We start from the raw sequence: 22,274 nt of genomic DNA, 5'->3' as shown, positions 1-22,274 counted from the left end.
TCCTACTAGCAGAGAGCAGGACGACAAGGTTAGATTCTTACTAACTATACTGTTTCCTGTATACTGTGGTCCGATGCATGTAATAAATGACACTTTCAGCCAGCCCAATTTTCTGCCAACAGCATGCCCATTCAGCAAAATGTCATTTTGCTTTTAACACTTCCAAGTAAGGGCTCAAAAAATGCTACTATGTAAAGTGGATGTAGATAAAATCTGGCTGGAAGGTGTCACACATATTATACTCACATTGTACTCATATTATGCTGCAGTAATATGACATTGTTTTATTGTAAAGCGCCCTAATACCACTTGGTGAAGTGGCGCTATATAAAAAAACTGTCAAGAATAAGTTCAAATAAATGACATGTATCTGCTCTGATGGGTGGCACTAGCTTTGCTCTCTCTAACACAGTACAGATAGGAGTTGTGAGTCCTGATCTTAATAATGCGCTTTGAAGGGCCAAATACAGTGAGAGCTAGTGGAATTATGCAGTTCTGCTTACCCAGTGATTATTGATTTGCTGACTATGCTGCATAAACCATCTGATGCATAACATGCACTTCAAGATTCAAGATATTAGACCTTAAAAAAAGATGCATAATTTTCGAAATTCTTTTCAATTTTATGAGTGTCCTCCTGAAATAACTACTGGTTTAAAAAAACGGTGAGGGAAACGGGGATATATATGAATACACTTGTATATATATATATATATATATATATATATATATATATAAATGTATATATATAAATATATGTAGGTAGGTAGGTAGGTATATAGGTTCTGTTTACACTGCACAATACATAGCCTCTGTGGCCCCTATACAATTCTGCACTACGGATAGCAGCGGTGAGGCATGCAGGTCTCTGGCACAAAAGACTGGCTGAAAACTCCATGTGAGGGGCCTCTTTCGCTACTTTTTCAACAGTGAATCCCATTTCACGCTCATAATTGAAACCCTAACACTCGGAGATGATGGCATGTTCCATCACATAGTTTGACAAACAGACAACACAAGTGTCACATTTTCTCTTTTACTGTTCCCTAGCTATTACCAGTGTGACTGGCATGACATGAACATACACAAAGATAGTAGTGGCCGTCCCAGTGCTGGTGGGCCGTGGCAGTGCAGATGTGGTTCAGAGATCCCCCATTCTTTGGCCCGACATCAGTGTTTGCTCTTCTTCTTCTTTTCTCCCTGTGGATAAGAAGAAAGAGAAGAGTTATCAAAAGGTGCCCTCGCTTTCAAGAGCTTACAGCCCACTCCTCCCCCGAGATGCCACATATCACAGCAGCGCCATTACAGTCGGCCCGGTTAATTGCGATAGGTCAGGCAAGATGTCCGAACTGGATAAGTTTACAGTAACGACTTCCTTTCTTGGGGCAGCTGGATCCCCAACAGTCCTCCCAACAGCAGGGGATGTCCTGCCCGACATTTTTTGAGTGGCTTTGACATCCATACACACTTAATATAGCAGATGGGACCGTGCCACTTTTTGGAGGATGTCCCACTTCTGCCGAAATCAGCCCTAGTTTTTAGGTCGAGCCTGAGCAGCACATGCGCTGCTCTGAGAGGCATGCTGTATTTAGGTAGGGACTTGAAGCTTTGTCCACTGTCCACCCATATTTTTTATTGGCTTGTGTCATTGTCCACTGTAAACTGTGGTTGTTCATTGGTCAATAGGCTTAGTAGTCCCTCCTTAGTATCGCTTTGTCTCATTTTGTAACCGTCCATGGCGACACCCTCTGTTACGTGTGTTGTTACTCGGTAGGCTGTAATTACAGCCTCCGAGGACTATTTTCTAGCTTTGTCGACATGATCTCTCCTAACTCCTTTTAAAAATGTTTATAGCACGGCGCTGAACGCATTTGTAATGCAATAGAACTCGCATTTGCAAGAGTTTAACCTATTGGCATTGTAAATGACAATGCCTTTTATCTGTTTTAAAAACTACAAATAAACAAAAGGCAATGTCATTTACAATGCCAATAGCAAAAACTCTCGGAAATGCGAGACCTGTTGCATTGCAAATGCTTGTTGAAAATAATGTCTCCAAATTGCTCCATGTCATCAGGGGCGCGACGTTGCAATACACATTTCCTTTTAACTATTGTAGTTTAAAACCATATTCCACAATTCGTTAAAATGATGTGCAAAAAGAAAGTCACAGAACGGGTAATTCAATGAAAATCAAAGACTTCTTCCCATATTAGAATGGGGTCATTGGGTAGCCTTCTCGTAATAAAAATACAAATCATTTTGTGGCAGTGCACACAGACAACCAGAGTAAAATTAACACGTTGTTATGAGACAAAGCAGGATCCTAAAGAGGAAACATTTGATTCACACTTGGAGACGAGCAGTATCCACACATTGTTCAGTCAGCCAGCCATGAGTTCTACACAGCAAACAGATAACAGCAGTGGCTGTGAAAAATAGCAACAGTAAAGACGTGCATTTCTTTATTATGTAGCAATAATTAAAATAGCAATGTCATGGTGCAACAGTCAAACTGTACATCTTATGTATGACAACAATTGGCAAAGCTTAAAAACTGCAAACTAAACTCTAAGGCAAATTTCTTTGTAGCTCACGGTAGATTTCCACAAATGAGCACCACCCACATAGCTAAGACTGAAATCAGAACAGACTCATGGGTTTTTTAGCTCTCAGTGGCTTTCGCTCCGGTCCACCAGTGCACCCAGGGGAGTTACTCAGCTGCCCGGCTGGACTGTGGCCTACTACATTTAGAGATGTCCACCTGCCCAGGGAAGATCTCTGTCCTTCAAGAGGAGCTCCCTCCAGGGCGACTCCAATGAGGTCACTGAAGCTTTGCTGTGCTGCCACCATGTTCAATGTTCCTGCACAGCACATTTTTATCTAAACAAACTCCCAAAGAAGAAGTTTGTTTTTGAAAAATAAAATGTCTCTGACAAGCTGGGAGTTATCTCCAAGCGTGTGGTGGTCTTTCATTTGATTTCTTGTTCAAGATCACTAGGCTTTTCCTGGCAGTACTAAGCGGGGGGAGCATGTAGGAAGATCCACCCTAAACAGAGCAGAGGTTCTGAGATCCTGTGACTGAAAGACTGTTTCAGTCGGGCCCTCAGGAAAAAAGTTTTAATTGACAAATCCATATGTGGTCCCACTGGCAGAGACATGACCAAACTCTACATTGAGCGGGTGAACCACCACGTTTGAGCATAGTACCTTCCGCCTCAATAAAGTTCTCTATCTTTAAGCCATAATTTCCTAAGAGGGAGGGTCCTTGTCTCTAGCATTCACCCCATGCGCTGCCTGGTGGCATATGCTCAATGCTTTACCTCAGAGTCACTGTCGGAGCTGCTGCTGCTGCCATGTTTGTCTCCTTCCTAACAGAACAAAGAAAGAGAAAAAACCAGGGTTAGTGCCAGGCCGTGCTCTGGTTCACTGCCATCCGGCAAAGCAGTAAACAACATCCCTGCAGCAGTGAGCATCCTGTCCACAGCTCAGGGCTTCAGCACAAGTGCAAAGAGCCAGGGCCCAGTCTTAAGAATGCTGCAGATGAATCAATTTAAGGACCGCACTCCTCATCACTAGCGCACAGCGTCCATTACCTACAATGCAGGTGTTGCAAGGCTGAGCGTAACGCTCTGTAGTGTGATATGGTGCTGTGGTGTAGGGGTTGCCATGTTGGTGGGAGTGAGGGTGTAAGGTAGGTAAGGGTTGAGGGAGGGTGTGACGGTGTATGGTTAGATTCTACAAGGCAGCATGGTCCAGAGTGGGGTGTGTTGTGACAGATCTGTAGATGGCAGGACAGACGCAATGCGGCATGGAAGCACAGGGTATAAGGGGCTATGATGCTAGAGTGGTGTGAGATGGGTATGGGGGCCCTGATAGTGTTTGACAAGGTATAGCAGGGTAAGATGGGTGTAACAGGGTACAGCCGTACGGGGAGTGTGGGCAATGCTAGAGGGGTTGTGATGGTGTATAATAGAGCCAGGCAGAGTTCTACATGGTGTGGCAGGAAATGCTGGTGTAAGGTGGGATGTGACAGTTTCATGTTGGAATGGGTACTACTTGCACATCAGTGTAAGTGGAGTAGGGCAAAGTGAGGGGAAACATAAAGGACTGCATCCCAGTAATAGTAGAAGAGAGATAATAAACAGCTACTGCAACTTGTTGTAATTTGTTGTTTTTGCAATTGTATTTTAGTGATTTAAGAAAAGTATAATTCCCACAAGAAACACTGTGCATATTAACAAAACAGTACATATAGTTGTGATAAGGCGGAGTGAATAAATCAATCAATCAATCAGGATGGGTAGCGTGGCTAACCACCAGTGAGGGTATGCAGGCGCTAGGATCCTGTTGCAATTATTCAAACAGCCAGGACTTGAGTCCCTTTCTGAATTCCGTGAGAAAGGATGCTGTTCAGAGGTGGATTGGAAGGTCATTCCAGGACTTGATGGCGACATAGCAGATGGAGTGTCCTCCCTGTACCTTCAACAGCTGTGGGGAGTGTGAGTGAGGGAGGAAGAGCGCAGGTGTCTGGAGGGTTGGTTGGTGGTAGTGCAGGAGGTGGTTCATTCATGCTGGTCCTTGGTAGTGGAGGACCTTGTATGGATTTATCAGCATCTTTTATTAGCATCTCTTCTGGACGGGGAGCCAATTGAGGTTCCTGAGGTGGGGTTGACGTACCTTCATTTGGAGAGGTTGTGGATGAGTCTGTCAGCTGAGTTCTATATAATCTGGAGTCTCTTCAGGAGTTGAGAGGTAATTCCTGCATAGACTGCATAGAGTGCATTGCCATGGTTGAGTTGACTAGTGACTAGGGCTTGGGTGATAGAATTCCTGGTCTTACCGGGGAGCTATCTGAAGACCTTTTGGAGCATGTGAAGGGTGTCGAAGCAGGTGGAGGAGACTCCGTTGGTCTGGCGTTTCATGACGTGGTCTGTCGGTATGGGTCACAGTTCAGAAGACCACCAGGTGTCGTTCCACGGGGAGGTGCTGTTTCTAAAGATCAGCACTTCAGTCTTGTCGGTGTTGAGCTTCAGTCAGTTGGCCATCGTCCATTTAGTGATGCTCATAATGCAGTTGTGGCTGAATTAGACTCTGTTGCTGGCAGTGAAGATTGGGTCAAGTGTGTGTACTGTGCTGTTTGCGGTCAGTGAACCATGACCTGATACTGGTCATGCTTTCCAGGACGTTGGTGGTGTTTGTGTCATCGGGGTCATCGAGGTGGAAGCCGAGGTCACTTAGGAAGATGTAGTGTTTGGAGTCGATGACTAGTGGAGCGATTAATTCTAGAATGGGGTACAGAAGCCGGGATGTGGGCCTCTGTATGCGAGGGAGCCCCTGATGGTCGCTCTGCCATCGGTTTGGAGTTGACATTTTGTTTCATAATTTTTTTTATTGAATTTTATAGGTAAACAGAGGCATAGACATCTTGCATTATTTTCATGTGTCATCACTAGGGCGGAGCCCCAATGCCTAATACATGTACACATTTCGACTTCAGAATCTGATACATCGAGCACCATACAAAAATTAGTTATCACAATATCAGAGAGAATTCTCCTCATGGACATCAGGACATTCACTGGATCCCTCACTCATTCCTCTATAGGAGCACCAATCTGACTATATATTTTTTCCATTTGCATGGACACCCCCTGTCCAAATAGATTGTTTTTTCATTTGGCATACACCAGTCCATGTCCCACACCCATCCCATCACAGTTGGAGCCTCTCTTGCACCCCACAAACGTCCTATGTTGCATTTGGCCAATGCAAGCCCCAAAGATAACCATAGTTTCTTATATCTCAGCAGTGGGTCCTCCCCCCTGGAGTTGAAAGTTGAGGTGTTCCATGATAGGTGTGGGGCTGTCTTTGGTGGTGGTGCAACGGATGGTTTCTTTGTGGATGATGGTGATGCAGCCTCCGTGTTTTATAGTGCAGTCCTGGTATATCATCTTGTATCCGTTGGGTGTAGCTATGGCGATGTCAGGAGCGGCGGCGGGGTTGAGCCAGGTCTCAGTGATGAAGACAATGTCAGGTGTGGGGGTGGTGATGGTGTTCCAGATTTCCGTGGCCTGTTTGCAGAGTGATCAGACGTTGAGGAGGAGGCAGTGGAGTGGTTCTGTGGCGGTCACGGCCGGTGAGGTAGGTGTGGTGAAGGATTCCGTGAGGGCGAATGGTGCTGAGTTGCAAGCAAAGAGGCAGTGGGGGCAGGAGAAACGTCCTACTGATGATCAAGGAGATGCGAGGCGGTTGTTGTTGCGGCATCCAGGTTTGTGGGATCTTTGCTGGTGTGCCATCATCTCTCTAGACTTTTGCAGTTGCGTTTCATGGTCCTGAGTTTCTGGTGTGAACCAGCTGACTTGTTTGATGGATCTACTGGACTTGACGGGCTTGATAGGGGCAAATCTGTCAGTACATTTGGTGATCCAGGTGGAGAGGCTCTCGGTATGTTTGAGGTTGGTTGTGGGGTCGGCATGGGAAGTGCTTAAGGCCTCAATCCATTGGGCCTGTGTCACTTTGTTCCAGCTGCAGTGGGAGGAGCTTGGGGTATTGGTGGTGGTGTATAGTGCTCCTGCTATGGCAAAGTGTGCAATGGCATGGTCGGTCCAGGTGAATTCGGTGACATGGCTGTACTTGACTCTGTTGCTGGCAGTGAAGATTGGGTCAAGCATGTGTCCTGCACAGTGTGTACGGTTGGTGAACTAGTTGGGTGAGGCCGATATTGCTTATGCTTTCCAGGAGGTTGGTGCTGTTTGTGTCTTCGCGGTCTTCGAAGTGTAAGTTAAGGTCACTGAGAAAGATGTAGTATTTGGAGTCAATGGTGAGTGGGGCAATGAATTCTGGAATATGGTGCAGAAATCTGGGCGTCGGCCTGGAGGTTGTTCTGCAGTCGGTTTGGAGATGGAAGTTGAGGTGCTGTCTGATAGGTGTTGTGACATCTTCAGTGGACGTGCAACAGATGGGTTCTCTGTGGATGATGGCGATGCCACCTCCGTGTCTGTTGGTGTTGTCCCTGTGTATCATCTTGTATCCGTTGGATGTAGCAGTGGCGATGTTGGGGGTGGCAGAGGGGTTGAGCCAAGTCTCAGTGAATAAGACAATGTTGGGGGTGACGGTGGTGATGGTGTCCCAGATTTTGGTGGTGTGTTTGCAGAGCAATCGGGCATTGAACAGGAGGCAGTGGAGTGGTTCTGTGGTAGTTGCGGTCAGTAAGGTGAGTGTGGTGGAGGATTCCATGAGGGCGGAAGGTGGTGAATTGCAGACAAAGAGGTAGTGGTGGCAAGAGAAAGGTCCTACAGTTGATCGAAGAGGTGCGAGGCAGCAATTGTTGTTGCGGCATCCAGGGTCCCAGGCTCTGATCTCAGCACTGGTGTAGCTGCGGGTGATGGGAGATCAAGGGTTCCTGGTGCTGGGCACGGTCTAGGCACCTTTGGAGTGCTGATGACATGCCCGCTGCATGCAGCTGATGTGCAGCTGCGCTGAGGCCTCCATTAAGTAGGTTCTGGGTAGGCGTAAGGGATGCTGGGAAGCGGGAGGCAGGAGCGGCGGAAAAAACCTAGCAGTGAGGTCAAAACAAGCAACAGGTAACAGTAATAAAATAATGAAAGGCACAGGTACGGCATCAGAAAAAAAACTAAGTAAATAAATAACGACAACAGAATCGATTTACAGAGGGATAATGGGTATAGAAAACAACAATGATGGGGCACGGGGAGCAGGCAACGAAGGGTAGATAGTAATAAAACAAACACTGAGTAAATAACAACCGAATCAACTTAAAGGATACCAGGCACAGAAAACAAGAGTAATGGGGCAGCGAGAGAAGGCAAAGAAGAGCAGTGAGAAGTCAGATAGAGCACTAGGCTTATGGCAGCAGCAAGGGGAGCTGGCACAGGGATAAATATAGCTGTTGTCAGTTATACCATATTAACAGAAGATGAAAATATGCAAAAGCAAGCTAATTTTACACTGTATAAGAGCTCCGGTCCCTCCGGACAAAGGAACGTATAAGTGTGTGATTCACACTCATTGGGGGCAAGTACAGGAATCGCATGGGGCAATGGGGGGGGTGGAAGGTAGACTCCATAGTAGTACTGCCAGTGAGGTGATGGGTGACTAGGTATGAGAAACAGAAAGATAAAACTTATTGTGGAACTACCAAAATATATACATAGCAAACATCTTGGACAAGAATGTAAAATAAAACACATTCAACTAAAATAGCTTTCCCAATCAAAAATACAATATTTCAACCTGTGTCAACAATGCATTATCCTAAAATGCAGTGTATCCTATTGCGTATATTGTGTATCTATACGTCTCAGTTCTGAGAACTGTCAGATGCTCAATTTCTCAATCTGTGATTGCTGTAAAATTGTTATTTTATTGTTTCAGGAGTAAAATATAAAACAATAAAAACTTTTTTTTTTTTTAAATATTGTGCATCTGCTGGAAATAAAAAGTTTCCTTCTAAATCACAGTGTGTAGTTTCATACAGTGTGACCTCATCGTGATCAGCTATTTTTGCATTACAAACTACAACTCTTCCTCCTCAGACCACAGTGTATTGATCTCAAAGTTCACTGTATCCGTCATTGTGTTGTAGGCTGCCAAAGCTCTTCTCAAAGCGAGGGCTCCATTTTGACTGCTGGTCAACCCATAATCACACACTGAAAAAACACGGACAATAACCCATTTACAATGGATAGTTGCCCAAAGTCCCACACGTTGGGCCAATGTATTTACTCCCTACAGACAGTGACCCTTCGAAGAGCCAATATCACAGAGTGGAAGGGAAGGGGAGCTGGAATCACCCGCACTCAACTCATCCTAAGAGGCTTTGAGCAGTCGATGTCCATAAGGGGGGTTCAGAAAACACCCGGGACATAAGTGGCAGTCTCAGCAAGCCGTTGTTGTTTCTTGAGGGGGAAGGGAGAGTGGGGTTAGTGGAGGGGAAGGGCAAAAGTGTCACTCAGTCAGTTCTTGGCATGAAGCCCCGCCCACTCCTCACACTGTGAATGTTTTTAGGTTGGCAGGTCGATTACAATGTGACACAAAATCAAGCAGCATCTTTCTTACACATAGGACGTGTATAGCGCCATGGTCGGCTAGTCAAGTATTCACAGAATACTTTTTTTGTTTCTTATCATGCAGGTGGGGGAATCCGCTGTGAGATCTTGCACTAGAGGGCAATACACTTGGATTGGATACTCAGCGGATACATACACTAGAAAGCTAAACCCCCCTGTGAGGTTGGAAAGGGAGCAGTTATTCTGAGACAGATAATGGGTGGGAATGGTTGTACCGAGAAGCACTGGCAAGTCCCATGGCCATACAAACAATGGCAGAGAAATCAAGAGAAAATACAGATAAAGGCTGCACGGAATGAAACCTGTGACATTTCAACCCTCCAGTAAGTGACCCTAGTGGTCTCTCACTTACCTTCTTCTCCTTCTTTTTCTTATCCTTTTTGTCTTTTTTTCCTTCATCTTTTTTCTTGTCTTTGTCATGATCCTTGTCTTTATGTTTGTCTTTGTCTTTGTCATCATCTTTGCCAAAGACTAAGAAACACAAAACAGAAAAAGAATTAAGACAGTCTTGACTTCTGCTTCACTGTGTTCAAGCCCATCCTTTCCTACCTGGGTGGAGGGAGGAAGGGTAGAGGAGAAGGCAGCAGGCAGAGAGAGGGGTCAGAGTGCATTTTGAAGCCACCTTTGAATATTTGGGATAATTGTGATAAGCTTTGAACATTGGCTGCTATTGGAGTGATGGACCTGGGTGACATCTCTAAACGGAACAAAAATAGTTACTGTAATATTTTCACATAATAGATGTATATATAATAATGTGTCCAATGCAAACTGTGCCACACAACAAAAAGGTGTACACAAAGTGAAAATAAAACAAAATGGTCGGGGAAAGTAACAATGAATTCATGATTGATATCATAGACACAGATACTAGAGATGCAGACACCTGCCAGAGGTCCTCACCTCCAAGAAGCGGTTCCATTCCAAACTGGGGCAGTTCATCATAGAAACCAATGATGATTACTACAGAAACACCATAGGCAAAGATTCAACATAAACAGCGCTCTCTTTAAGGTCACTAAATACTGCATACATCTCACAACACCCGAACTCCACATTAAACAATCAGTTGACAAACTGGCAAGTCTTTTGGTTAAGTAAATGTTTGAGATAGTTATTCTGGTACTTAGACAAGTGTTTAAATTGCACTTATAACTCGCTTACTACCCCTAACGAGGCGTTGCTTTGGCTACCATTTCTCTAGCCTTGGGGAGGTATCCGTGTCATTCAGACAGAGGTGATCAGGACACCACTGAAGAACTCTTCGTTGGAGCCTTTTGATCTAGTGAGTTGTTGCCCAGCCTTCTTGGACCTTTTCCAGCTAGGCTGATGGACAATGGTGCAATACACACCTACAAGTGCTCCCTGCAGAACATGGCACATTAGATCTGTTTCAATCAGGCTTCACTCTGTTGAGAATACTGGGTGTTATTTTCTCAGTGCCAGTGCTTGCAATTGGAGAGGGACTGCAGTTGTGTTTGTTCTGTGATTTTGTTAATCTTTCGACACCAATCAACACCGTAAATAATCCGCTCCTGCAACAAACTCTCACTGAGGTATTCACGGTGCTGCCTTGAAGAAGCAAGCATCTGTCATATTGCAGGATACCCGGCACTTGGCACTAACTCCATTGGAGTCATCGTCAGGTGAGTCGTGTGAGAAAGTTCCTCGCCACCATTTAACACTCTGTTAGTTCTTAATCGTATGAACCTAGAGCCTTCTGATCATCATGTACTGAGAGACGAGAGTTTGAGCTACTGACGCCTGCAGTTATGATGCACGAGATGAACTGTCAAATGTACCTTTGCAAGGTCCACAATACAAAGAAGGCCAGAAGGAAGTGAAGTTATTACGGTCCATGAACGCACCCCAGATACTTCCATGCTGGCTTCATGTTGTGCAGTCACAACTCACTCGCTTGGATGTGTGTTTCTGCTTCTCGGGTGTAGTGGCTTTAGCTTTATACCAGTGGAGATGTTCCCTTGCAGCACAGGCTGTTATTTGAATCAATTCAAGGGCATGGTGTTTAGTCAATAGTTGACTTTTTATTAGGCAGCAGGACTACACTCCTCTGATGAGCTTCAAACAGAATAAAAGATTTGTTAGTAGCTGCTGTCAATCACAATTCTGAGGAGATCTATTACCACACAAATGACTACAATGGCCATAATATATTGGATCACAACATAACTTTGGGATTCAATTATTAGCGCATATCCCAGACATTTCCAACACAATGAAGAACTGGCCCCGACTAAGGAGCTAGCTGTTCTGAGAGGATTTGCTCCTGTTTGCTAACAAGATCCCACGGGTGACTTGCACAGACACTGTTGGCACCAGAATAACTGCCCGCTGAAAGCAATCAGGGGTGAGTGAAGAGCTGGCTCTCGACTAATCCGATCTCTATACAGCCCTATGATGCTCGTAGGGCACCAGTAGAAATGCTCCATTCAGATTCTTTACGCCTTAGTTAAATAGAGCACAGAGCACTTTGTCAAGAGTATTTCATAGATCAATGAATGCAACAGACAGGCTACCTCACGTTCAACTCCAAGACTTGTGGAGAAGATAAAGCATATGAAGCCTGTGATGAAGGCTGTGAGCTTTTCTAAATCCAGCTTGTCCTGAAGGTAAGGTGTTACGCTCCTCTAACTAATCTCGCCGTCAGTCAAAACAAACACAAACTTACATTTTAAAACCCCAGACATCTTGGATCCTTCCTTTGAGCCTTCTGTTTGCGTAATCTGTAAAGTAAACAGTTATAATATTATTGTGGTCAACTTCACATGACAAACTCACGTGTTTTTTGCTGGGTTAATAGCTGTTGTTCCTAACTTCAGCCAACTCTCAAGAAAGAAAGGTTGAGACAGCTTTCCAAGGACTGAAGCCACCTTTTATATAAACATCACTCATATATATTTTCAGCAGATGTTGCATCCTCTGCGCTATTCGACCAGGTTAAATGCACAGATAGGACTCATCAAACAACAAAACACAATTTCAAAGAGTGATTCCTTGTTAACCAGAGAGGTGCTCCAGTTGCAAACCCTTCCACGCTCTCTTGGGAAGGCCAAGGGAGCTTTGGTAGCATAATGTAAGCTGATATTGAGCTAGTGGCCACCCATTTCCCCTTACTTCTGCTTTTCCCAGTTAGTCACTGTGCTACCCAGCAGATTGGCGACAGACTTGCAGAGGTCAAGGTGTCATGCCAGACATAATTTTTTCATTGGTAGTTTGCCTCCTTTTTAGGTCAAGCCTACTAGCCAGCACATGCGCTGTCTGTTGAGAGGCATACTGTGGCTCACCAAGCACACAGAGGGCCTCAAAGCCAGGCCATTGCTTACCCTTGGTTGGCTTTCCTTATCACTCTCATTTGACTGCTCCTTATTCATGTCCTAGCGTGTCAACTTGTGTTTGTCCCTCCCATGGGGCATTGCCACTTTAAAATCTCTTTGACTGGTTGGCATTGCTGCTTCTGTTGCTTACTTTTCAAGCACTACTTCTTTTCTTTCGTGTGAAGCTCTCCATTAGAGTGAGTGTGTTCTTGAGCCGTCTCCCTCATGTGCGTGTCTTCCCTTGTAAACTGTGTTACTCTCTATTGCTTGACTCCTTCTACCCACCCTACTACCTCTTGCTCTGGCCCATCTGCCCCCCAATATTTCCACCACCCTCATCCTCCATGTTGCTTCCCCCAACCAATATGCTGCCTTTGGTCCTACCCTCCACCCCTGTTCCTTTCATGTTCCCCTCCCGCCTCTCCCCATGTTGCTTTCACATCCCCTCCTTGGTTGCTTGGGTGTTTCCCCCACACCCTCCCCTGTGTTGCTTCACCGTTCGCCCCCCATTCTATGCCGTTTTGCTCAGCTGTCCCCCCTACCTCCCTTGAGATGCTTCCGCTCAACCCACCCGTTTAAAAACAAAAAACAACGCACACCGGTAACTAAAAAGAAATAAAACACCCACCTCTTTTTGTAGGTTTATTCATGTGTGGGTAGCCACAGCAAAGGCTTTTGTTTTTTCTTTAACTTTAGCCATGCTGCACAGCATCGTGGATTCTGTGCAGTGTGGCTAAAAAAAAAAGGCAAAGCCAATATGTCACAAAGGCAGGAACTATTGGCTTTGCCAATGCTTGTTTCCCCTGTTACAGTCGTTTTGGCCTACTTTGAAAAGGTTTGCAACATGCTGTGCTTTTAATTTCGAGTAAGCTCACGAATGTGAATAAAGAGGGCAAAGCCAAATGTGAGTCTTAACTCAATTTTATTTCTGGGACACACTGTCCCGTATAGTTCACTGGGTTTTTTGCTTTGGATCCATTCATTTCTAATCTTTCACCTTTCTTGTCTCTTTACTGGACACAAACTCTGTATTTTCAGTGAGGAAGCAACCGATGATGATAGATGTGGGCATGCTGGTGAGAACCTGCCAGTAGCTCCTCTGGTATAGCGCACGTGAGGTGCTTTCTCACCCTTTCACTCATTTTTGATGTGTCTTATACTCACATTTCTTGATTACGGGTATATGTTTGTGGAGTGTTCTGACTAACTTTATTTTTATAAACTTGAATGTTAGGGGTACCTAGAATGGCCTTAGACTAAAAGATTTATCAGCTGTTGGGTGGAGGTAGATACCCCCTAAACACCTTTCCTCTGTAAAAATTCAATGCTGCCCCATCAAAAGCCAGGTCTTTGTTGTTTAAATGACAGTCTTTTTGGTGCCACAGATGCCATGTTGCAGATATTGTGGGTTGTTTTGTTTGCACACCTGCCTCCATATCTCCTTTTATCTATCGCCTGCCACAGTGCACACCCACATAGGATGTCCCCTTTGTTGCACACCATAGCTGTTGTTCTGTATGGATGGTTAAATTTTTTACGCTTCCCCTGCTATTGTGCCACATCTTATCAGTCTTCCACTATAGTTCACACTCTGCATTACCACCTTGTCCACCTTCCTGTTCCATCCCTTACATCACGAGGTCTGCCTCGATGCGAGACATAATGTGCCAATCCTGTACTACAAAACTCACGCTCCTATTCCTTTAATTGCTGGGAATAGAAGGGAGATTTAACCCCACCTCCCAATTTAATACTTGAAAAGGAAACCTACACCTAACCACATCCTTTATTTTCCTGTCCTAACTTGGACACGGTGCCTGTGCGTGCACACAATATGTACTAAATATTTATCTTTTAAAATATGTTGGTCCTGCAGCTTTGATCTAGTCAGTGCAGGACCCTTTAAGGAAGTATAGAGCTTTTTTTTTATTGTTTTCATACCAGACATGCCTTAGTGGCCTTCTGTCTGTTCCTTCGTGGTAATCTTCTTCCTGTCTTGTTGTTGGCTACTATCAAGGATGCCTAGGTTTCAGGTTTAATTAAAATACATTTGCCCTTTCGCCTAATTACAGATTGCGTCTCATTCATTTCAAGTTCCTTCACAGGCTTTATTGTACACCCCTACAACTGCAAGACACAGGTTTGAGGGAGGAGGCATGCTGCGCGAGGCACCTTAGTTTGGGAATCTCCTGGGATAGCAAAATACTGGCAAGAAGTACACTCCACTCTTCTACAGATCATCGGCCATCCTATACTGCAAATGCACCCGGTCAGTCTACTAGGGTCCGTTAAAGTTCTACCACCAGCACACAGGCACCTAACAGCTATGCCCCGACTCCTAGCCAAACCCTGAGGGGAGAAAGCTGCACCCAGGGCCACACTTTGGCCGCGGGATGCAATGTACTGCCAGGAACAATTGCCCACGTTCTGGGAATTGATGCCCCCTACGGCCGGGCCCAAGGACATTTGGGAGCCCCTCTTAACATATCTGAGATTGGGAGATACCCCCTCCCCTCAAATACACACCACATAATACCGACAACCGATGGCCTGAAGTTAACATGTAATAGGGGGAGGTATTTATAAAGGGACCCGTGATCGTGATGAACTGTCTACCCCTTGTCAATGAGACATGCCCTGCGGGTCGCGCCTCTCCTGTCCCACCCCCTACAATGCCGAGGTTTGTGTCTATCGGATCCGGGCTTTGGAGCGACAATATTGATGTGTAATCCACATTCTGGGCACCAATATGTTGCGGTTCTGATGTCTTTACATGCTGGCTGTCTTCCCCTCTCGACTCCCTCCCACCCAGTCCCTCATTTTCTTTTCCTCTTGTTAATTGTTTGAAGCTAATGTCTTGTATTGCATTGTAACACTAAATGGCAATACAAAGAATTAAAAAAAAAAAGAATGTACATTCAGGTGGCCTTCTTGTTGGGGGTGTTCATGAGCGGAAACACTAGGTGAGGGTGTTTATCAGTTGAGTGCAGTCTCTCCTTTCATGGTGAAGAGAAGACACGTGACTCTTAGTGGGAGAAGCATTCCCAGCTGTCGGAGACAGACGGGGTCTGATGCAACCGTGGCAGGGGTCACATGTTTGTGCTACCTGGGTACCAGAGAAGTGTTTCTCAGTTGCAGGTGGTTGTGCAACGACGACCACCATATTCACACACTGCCATTATGGAGGGCAGCAGGAAGCAATCAAAGAAGAGACACCATTGTGAGTGCTTTCCTAAAACGTCTGAAGGAGAGCCATCTTAGGACATGACAATCATTCCTTCTTTGCCTCTTCCGAGGTTCTACAGGCCTTCAGGGCTGGCTCTAGGGCTGTGCGATCGGTGCCACCGCACCGGGCGCTGTCTTAGGGTGGGGGCGCCATGTTCATCTTTCAAAAGCACCTGATGCCGCATACATTGACTCAGCAGATTCTAGACATCAATCAAAAATGACAACTCGGGTGATTAGTTTTCTTCCTGGAAAAAGACCGCAGCTTTGGCTAGTAAAGGTTTTGAATCATATAGTGCAGAGGGCTAATGTGCCTGCTGCATGTAAATTGCAAGGAAAATATTAGAGCTATATATTTTTTGCCCAGTCTTTCATTGTCCTAATTTTGCAAAAGGGAATAATTTGGGGAGAAATCAATTCTTATTATTAAAGAAACCCACTAACAATGGTGTTACATTTTAAATTCTGAATTTGTGCTTTTCCAGTCCAAGGACTCTTAAACTATATTGCCTACCAGTAAGGTTGACATGTGACTCCTACGCTTTGTAGGCCTCTGTCTTACATAACCTTTCCTATATACTGATTTGCACAGCGATGATTGTCTCTGTGCAATGCCTGTCTGATGTAAAGTGTTCTGACATCTTAAAATGGTATGAGTGGCACTATTAAACTAAATGAATCTAAGAGAGCGTGGTTACGGAGACTTGGGGGTATTGTCAAATAGTGGTAATGAGGGAATCTGTGGCGAAGGTGGTCAATGGGGGGACGCCAACAAACATTGTCACACAGGGCGCCACCAGTGCTAAAGCCGGCCCTGCAGGCCTTGTTCAATAAGGCTGTAGAAACAGCCCTAGCTGCCCGGCATGGTTCCCCCTTAATAAACAGCCAATAAGGGAGGGTTCAGCGGACCCTGAGGCAGGCTTTTCAGAATAGGCACCTCAGCAGAGGGGGTGTTTAAACGGTAAGGCAACTTCTGAACTCCTGGGGCTGAATTTTCAGAAGTTGTTACTCAGCTATGGAAAAATCTGAACTTTCCCGAGATGCCTTCCCAGAGGATGAAGATTTCTTCCCTCAATACCAGTGTAAAGAGCAGGAAAGCCTGTCACAACATGGAGCCATTCACAATGGAAGGAGGAGGATAGACCAATCTTTGCAAGATACGCTCTTATACACTTCGAAGAGGAATTAACATACAGTTGGAGTAGACTCTTTGATGGTGGGGCTTGCATCTTAGGAAGATGCTATCCCTTCTGATGCAGTTGATATGCTGTTGATATGAAGGTAGGAAGTGGCAGTATAATGTAATTTTCGATATCTCATTTTTCAGTCAGGGCCAATATATGCTATGCATACGATTCAGTCCCTTTTACAAGATTACCAGGCACTAACTGGGAACACACCGCAAAGGGAAAACTGCTGAGCACTTATCGATGATGGAATACTAAGTGAAAATGGTTTCTGAAATCTCTTTGGATGGACTATGTGCTGCTGCTGCTTCAGGAGCATCTGCGGCAGCTAAGCATCACCAAGGCATGCTTGAATAGGCATGTTGATCGCTTGACTAGAATATTTCCACCCTCTTTTAGTCTGACTCTATGTCCTCTCATTTTACAGTCAACTGTGGATCTATTTGTCCTACCTTGGCTTAACCTTTTGGCTTCTCCCCAAAGCAATCATTGTCCACTCTTTTGCTTTCCTCTTCCTTCTGCAGGATCATAAGCAGTCAATGTGATTGAAAGGTTTCATTATTCCTTTCCTCCCTTCCCATTGCCAGGCAGTGTTATTAAAAAGATCAAGAACAATAAGGCAGAAGTATTTATGGTTCCTTATTAGGCCCGTGGGATTTGGCTTCCCCTTCTCCCCCAACTGTCTGTGAGACCCATTTGAATTTTTCCAACAACCCTTCTCCTCTCAGAGCTCCTCTTCAGCCAGGGACCTTTCTTCTTCACCTCCGGTTGAGGGTCTGCAACTTGAGAGGTTACATCTTCAGGTAAAGGGTTGTTCGTCCTAAATTACGCTCCGTATTCAACAGTCTAGACGACCAGGTACGCTTACGGTTTATACTATTACTAGAAGCAATCTGAATCCTGCTCCTGCCGGTCTGCAGCATGTGTCTACTTTGCTGCTGGCTTTCACAATGGGATCCTGGCCTGTGACTTCCTGGCTTGTGGGCACCTGCCTCTGCATATTTCAGTTCCATTTGGAAGCCTTAACATGTCGGTGATGAGAATTGTCATCCCCTCGCTCTTTTACCCTACCATCTATTTTCATTCTCAGCCCTTCCATTTTCCTCCTACAATTTTCATGCTCAGCGCATTGTCCCCCTCCGCCTCTGTTCATTCTTCTTCCCACTATGTCACCCCACACTCCATCTCTCTTCATTCTCTTATCCAGTGTTCATCCACTCTGTTTTTAATACCCTGGCTCCTCCATGGTCTCTTTCCATTCGTCCACTCCCCTGTCTCCCTGGAATCAGCAAGTAATTCTCCTACCTGACGCGGGCACTTACAGAAGGCATGATCACACACAATTTCAGAAACACCATCTTTCTCCAAGGACAAACAAAGTGAGGCTCACACTCAGTGATAGAAACTGTGGTTTAGCTATTGCATCTCGCAACCCGTTAGTGAGGCTGTACCACTCTCTATCGTCCCCCCATCCCCCTACTGCTCCCTGCCATCCCTCGACCCATCGCTCTGCCATGTTGCCTAAAGGTAAGTGCAGTCCTGCACTGTGCCCACTCATCGCCTAGCCCCGTCTACAGCTTTCAATTCAGGCAGAATTCTACTTCCAGGAGTAGGGCTGGAGGGCACAGGGAATTATGTCCGCAGGCAAGGGTATCTTGCATTCAGAGGCGTTACGGAGTCTGGCGTAGTCCCTACAGTAGGGTGGGAGGGCACACACACATTATTATTCAGAGGGGATCCCTCGGACCCTGCTGGCTGGCTGCAAAAAACAAGCATTTGCAATGCAATAGGTCTCGCATTAATGAGAGTTTGAGCTATTGGCATTTTAAGTGACAATGCCTTTTATTTATGTGATGTTTTTAAAACAGATAAATAAAAGGCATTGTCATTTACAATGCCAATAGCTTAAACTCTTGCAAATGCGAGACCTGCTGCATTGTAAATGCATGCTATAAAAAATTTAAAAAGCATTAGGAGAGAGCGTGTCCATTTGAGAAAATAGTGCTCGGAGGCTGTAATTAAAGCCTACCGAGCAACAACACACGTAACAGGGGGTGTCGACATGGGAGGTTACAAAATGAGACAAGGCAGTATTATGGAGGGACTACTAAGCCTTTTGACCAATGAACAGCCACAGTTTACAGTGAACAATGACACTAGCCAATGAAAAATGTGGACGGAGAGCAGGCAGAGCTTGAAGTCCCTACCTCAATACAGCATGCCTCGCAGAGCAGCGCATGCGCTGCCCAGGTTCGACCTAATGAAATAGTAAAATCATCTAAGAAATTGCAGCCAGCAGGCCTGCCGCAGGTCACCTGCGGGTTATATTAACGCATTTGTGCCTTATGTCCACATGATCACGAACCAGATGATAAAACACCAATTTTTGTAATAGTATTTTTTTTTTTTGTTGCAGAATCAGCAGCCTAGAAGAAGGTGAATTGCAGTCACCCATTGTCCCATGAAAACGTGTTCTTTGCACTTTTGAAGGAAATAGGCTGGAGCAGTTCCCCTCACAGCCATCTCTGCTCTTATGCTGTGACAGGCGCCAGGCTGTACATGAACAGAACCAGTAATGGCCGCAGTGCGGCATGGACACAGCATTGACATCTGCCGTCTGTGTGGGACGGAGGCGTCTGCTTGAGTCCACTCAGTAGCACTTGGTTGGGGAAGACATGTTCTGTCAGACTGGAGTCAGCCATTTTGTTTAAGTAAGTGAGCTGTCTGCTTCTATTTCCATATAGCTTAAATTGATAAGACCACCTAGGGCTGGGTTTGTTTGTGTTATTGGGAGTAGAAAGCCATGGGCTTTGATCAACTAGGAGACAGTAAAGCAGCAATTTACCTTTTATTTGCACTGTCAAAAGTGAAGACATTCACTTCTATGGCCAGACTGCCAAGGTGCCACATGCTGTGCGTGGCTCTGAGTCACTCCTTGCGCTCTAATCATCACCGCCACTATTCATCACGGGTTTTCAAGTTTCATTTGAATCATTTTAAGAACGAAACCTAAAATCCGAACTGGCCGCTGGCTAAAGTGTGTATGGAGCTACGTGCCATCTTTACTGAGACCGTCCGGTCCTGTTTTTATTGTTGTTAGGAGCAGTATACAAAAGTGTTCTTGAAAACATTTACAATTTCGTCTTAAAATTCACGGCAAAGGTCATATCAAAGTGAAAAGATACATTTTTCTACAATCATTACGATTTTGATTGGGGATTCTGGGGAACGCACCAAGTACATACAGCACCTGGGTTATAGGAAGCGTTTACCATGGGGCAGGGCACATGGAGGTTTACTCAAGGTATTAAGCATGTAGGAAATACCCACTTGTGGCATTTTACATAAAATAAATATAAATACATACAAAAGTGGCAATCTTAGAATGAGATTTTGGTCTAGCTCTTAAACCATCAATTGTGCAACTAGAAGAGTTGTCGTTAAATCCCGGCTTGTTTACTTGGACACATTGTGTGATCCTGGTGAATGAATTTAACTTGGCCTCACTTTCCTTAGTGACCAAATCGGAAGCCCTTAAAAAGGAGTGATTTTGACCGGGTCTCCACAAGTGATGTGACAGATACCAGAGGGAGTTATTGCTACGGGTTCTGAAACAGATGCTCTCATCGGCCATAGACAAGTACATTATTATTAAAAGCCCTGCAAGTATGGGGCTACAGTCTTACATGGATATGAACGTTATTAGTATACAGTACACCCTTACTCTGCACAGATTACACTACCGAAACCTACGCAACTACGGACAATGCATGGATTATCTGAATTTCTACAAGAAGGACTCTTAACAGAGAAGGGCGAGCACATGACACCATGGCCAGGCAGGAGATGCGGCCTCTGTGGGTACATTACTGCAGATCGACTCGGGGACCCGAGCTCAAGTCCCTGCCCCTCATGCTGCAGTAGGTGATACAGCTATTCTTCCCTTGGTGCCTCAGTTTCCTGATCTGCCAAAATCAGGAAGGGCTAACAACAAGCAAACTACTAGCACAACACCCTCACAAAGGTACATTTGTATTTGCACACAAAAAAAGCGCAGAAACGTGACGAGATAAAATGAAGAGTTATGGACGAGGAGAGCAGTTACCTCACCTGTGTGTCGGCTGCTCCCTGCTGCTTCCACTGCTTTCTGCGTTGTGCTGCGGCTGCCCGGGTTTTCCGTCCTCAGACCTGAAAAGCTGGTCCACCGTGGTCCTGGGGCCTGAAAGCACACCCGGCCCTGCCCACACAGCTCCCAGGGCGAGCCTAGCCTAGGGCCTCTTCAAAGAAACCCGCCCTTCCGGTTACAGATGTACCGGTGGGAAGCCCGGGAACGCAGAGCAAAGGGTGTGGTACCGGAGTGCACCTAGAGACAAAAACATTCAGGACTCATAGCGCGGCGCCACATACTGCATAATAGACCCGGTTCAGGCGGGACCCGGGAGACAGGCGATTGTGTACCAAAAATGGCTTTATTAAACGGTCTTCCTCCTGAAATTGAATCTGCTTCAATAAAAGTCAGGGGAGAAAATCTATTCCCCCGGTTTGTTTTTCAAAATCTCCCACTTTCCTTTTCTAAGATGTTGGCATCTATGGCGCCAGGCCAAGGCGGGAGCAAGAGGTTTTCGCCAATTCTCCTCACCAGTGTGCTCAACATATGTAGGCTCTAGAGCCGATCGCCACAGGACTTGGGGGTTAATTCAGGCACAAGTTTGTTTCTCTTTGCCTCTGGATCGTCTCAATTCAGTTTTTATTCCTCTGGAAACGATACATGCAACATTATGTGATGACTGCAAAAAGATTTTCTTTTTCTGCAACTGGAGTAATTGAAATATAAAGACTTTGAGTGCTAATGCTAACTATGGCAATCATCCGGAAACCGGGGCAAGAGTTACCAGTTCCCCGGGTATCAGTTATACACAGGGGTGGGGTTAACAGGGATTATGGAGGCCCCTGTAATTCCTGCCTAAGGGATGTGGTAGCGAGTGACCTTTGCCTTTTGATGACTTTGCCACAGTGCTTGGGAAGGCCTATTATAAGGATCTTCAAATCGTCCAGTCATCCCCTCAATAAACCGGAAATGAGGGACTAAGCCACTATTTCTGGTTTCAGAAGTTGGGACCTTGATGCAGTGTGGCACTGGAAGATGTGGATGATGAGGCTAATTTCTAGGACATGCTACAAATAAATAATTAACATTCCTAAATGTCAGAAAATGGAATAAGATCACTTGACCTTGAATTTCCCATGGGTCTTGGAGAATAATTTGTGGACATGATGGCAACTACATCGGCTGCAACAAAATTGTTCTGCTATGCGGTCAAGCTCCCTTGGTGTGTTGGAGGCTGCGCCGAAGGCTGTGTCCTTGTTATGTCCGCATGAGTCATTTCTACTTGAGGTACGAGTGAGCACTTACCTGTTATGAAGTATAGGTTAGT

At 45.4% G+C, this 22,274-nt stretch overlaps 1 protein-coding gene across 2 annotated transcripts; it reads right to left on the bottom strand.

The window, feature by feature from the left end:
- Positions 1-1,022: 1,022 nt before the first annotated feature.
- On the bottom strand, positions 1,023-21,102 carry LOC146810596 (uncharacterized). 2 transcript variants are annotated; one of them, XM_085617647.1, is made up of 5 exons: positions 20,950-21,102; positions 11,782-11,836; positions 9,445-9,563; positions 3,324-3,371; positions 1,023-1,200 (listed from the first exon to the last, which is right to left on the bottom strand). In XM_085617647.1, exons 3-5 carry the CDS (start codon positions 9,549-9,551, stop codon positions 1,047-1,049), a joined length of 309 nt encoding a protein of 102 aa, XP_085473773.1. In that variant the 5' UTR covers positions 9,552-9,563; positions 11,782-11,836; positions 20,950-21,102; the 3' UTR covers positions 1,023-1,046. The 2 variants fall into 2 exon arrangements, with proteins under 2 accessions (XP_085473773.1, XP_085473774.1); XM_085617648.1 differs by having other exon boundaries at positions 20,945-21,073.
- Between the last annotated feature and the right edge of the window lie 1,172 nt (positions 21,103-22,274).

Source organism: Triturus cristatus, chromosome 7, assembly GCF_964204655.1.
Source record: "Triturus cristatus chromosome 7, aTriCri1.1, whole genome shotgun sequence".
NCBI classification, from domain to species: Eukaryota; Metazoa; Chordata; class Amphibia; order Caudata; family Salamandridae; genus Triturus; species Triturus cristatus.
The sequence above is the reverse complement of the archived record's forward strand: the minus strand, read 5'-3'. Positions and strand labels throughout refer to the sequence as shown.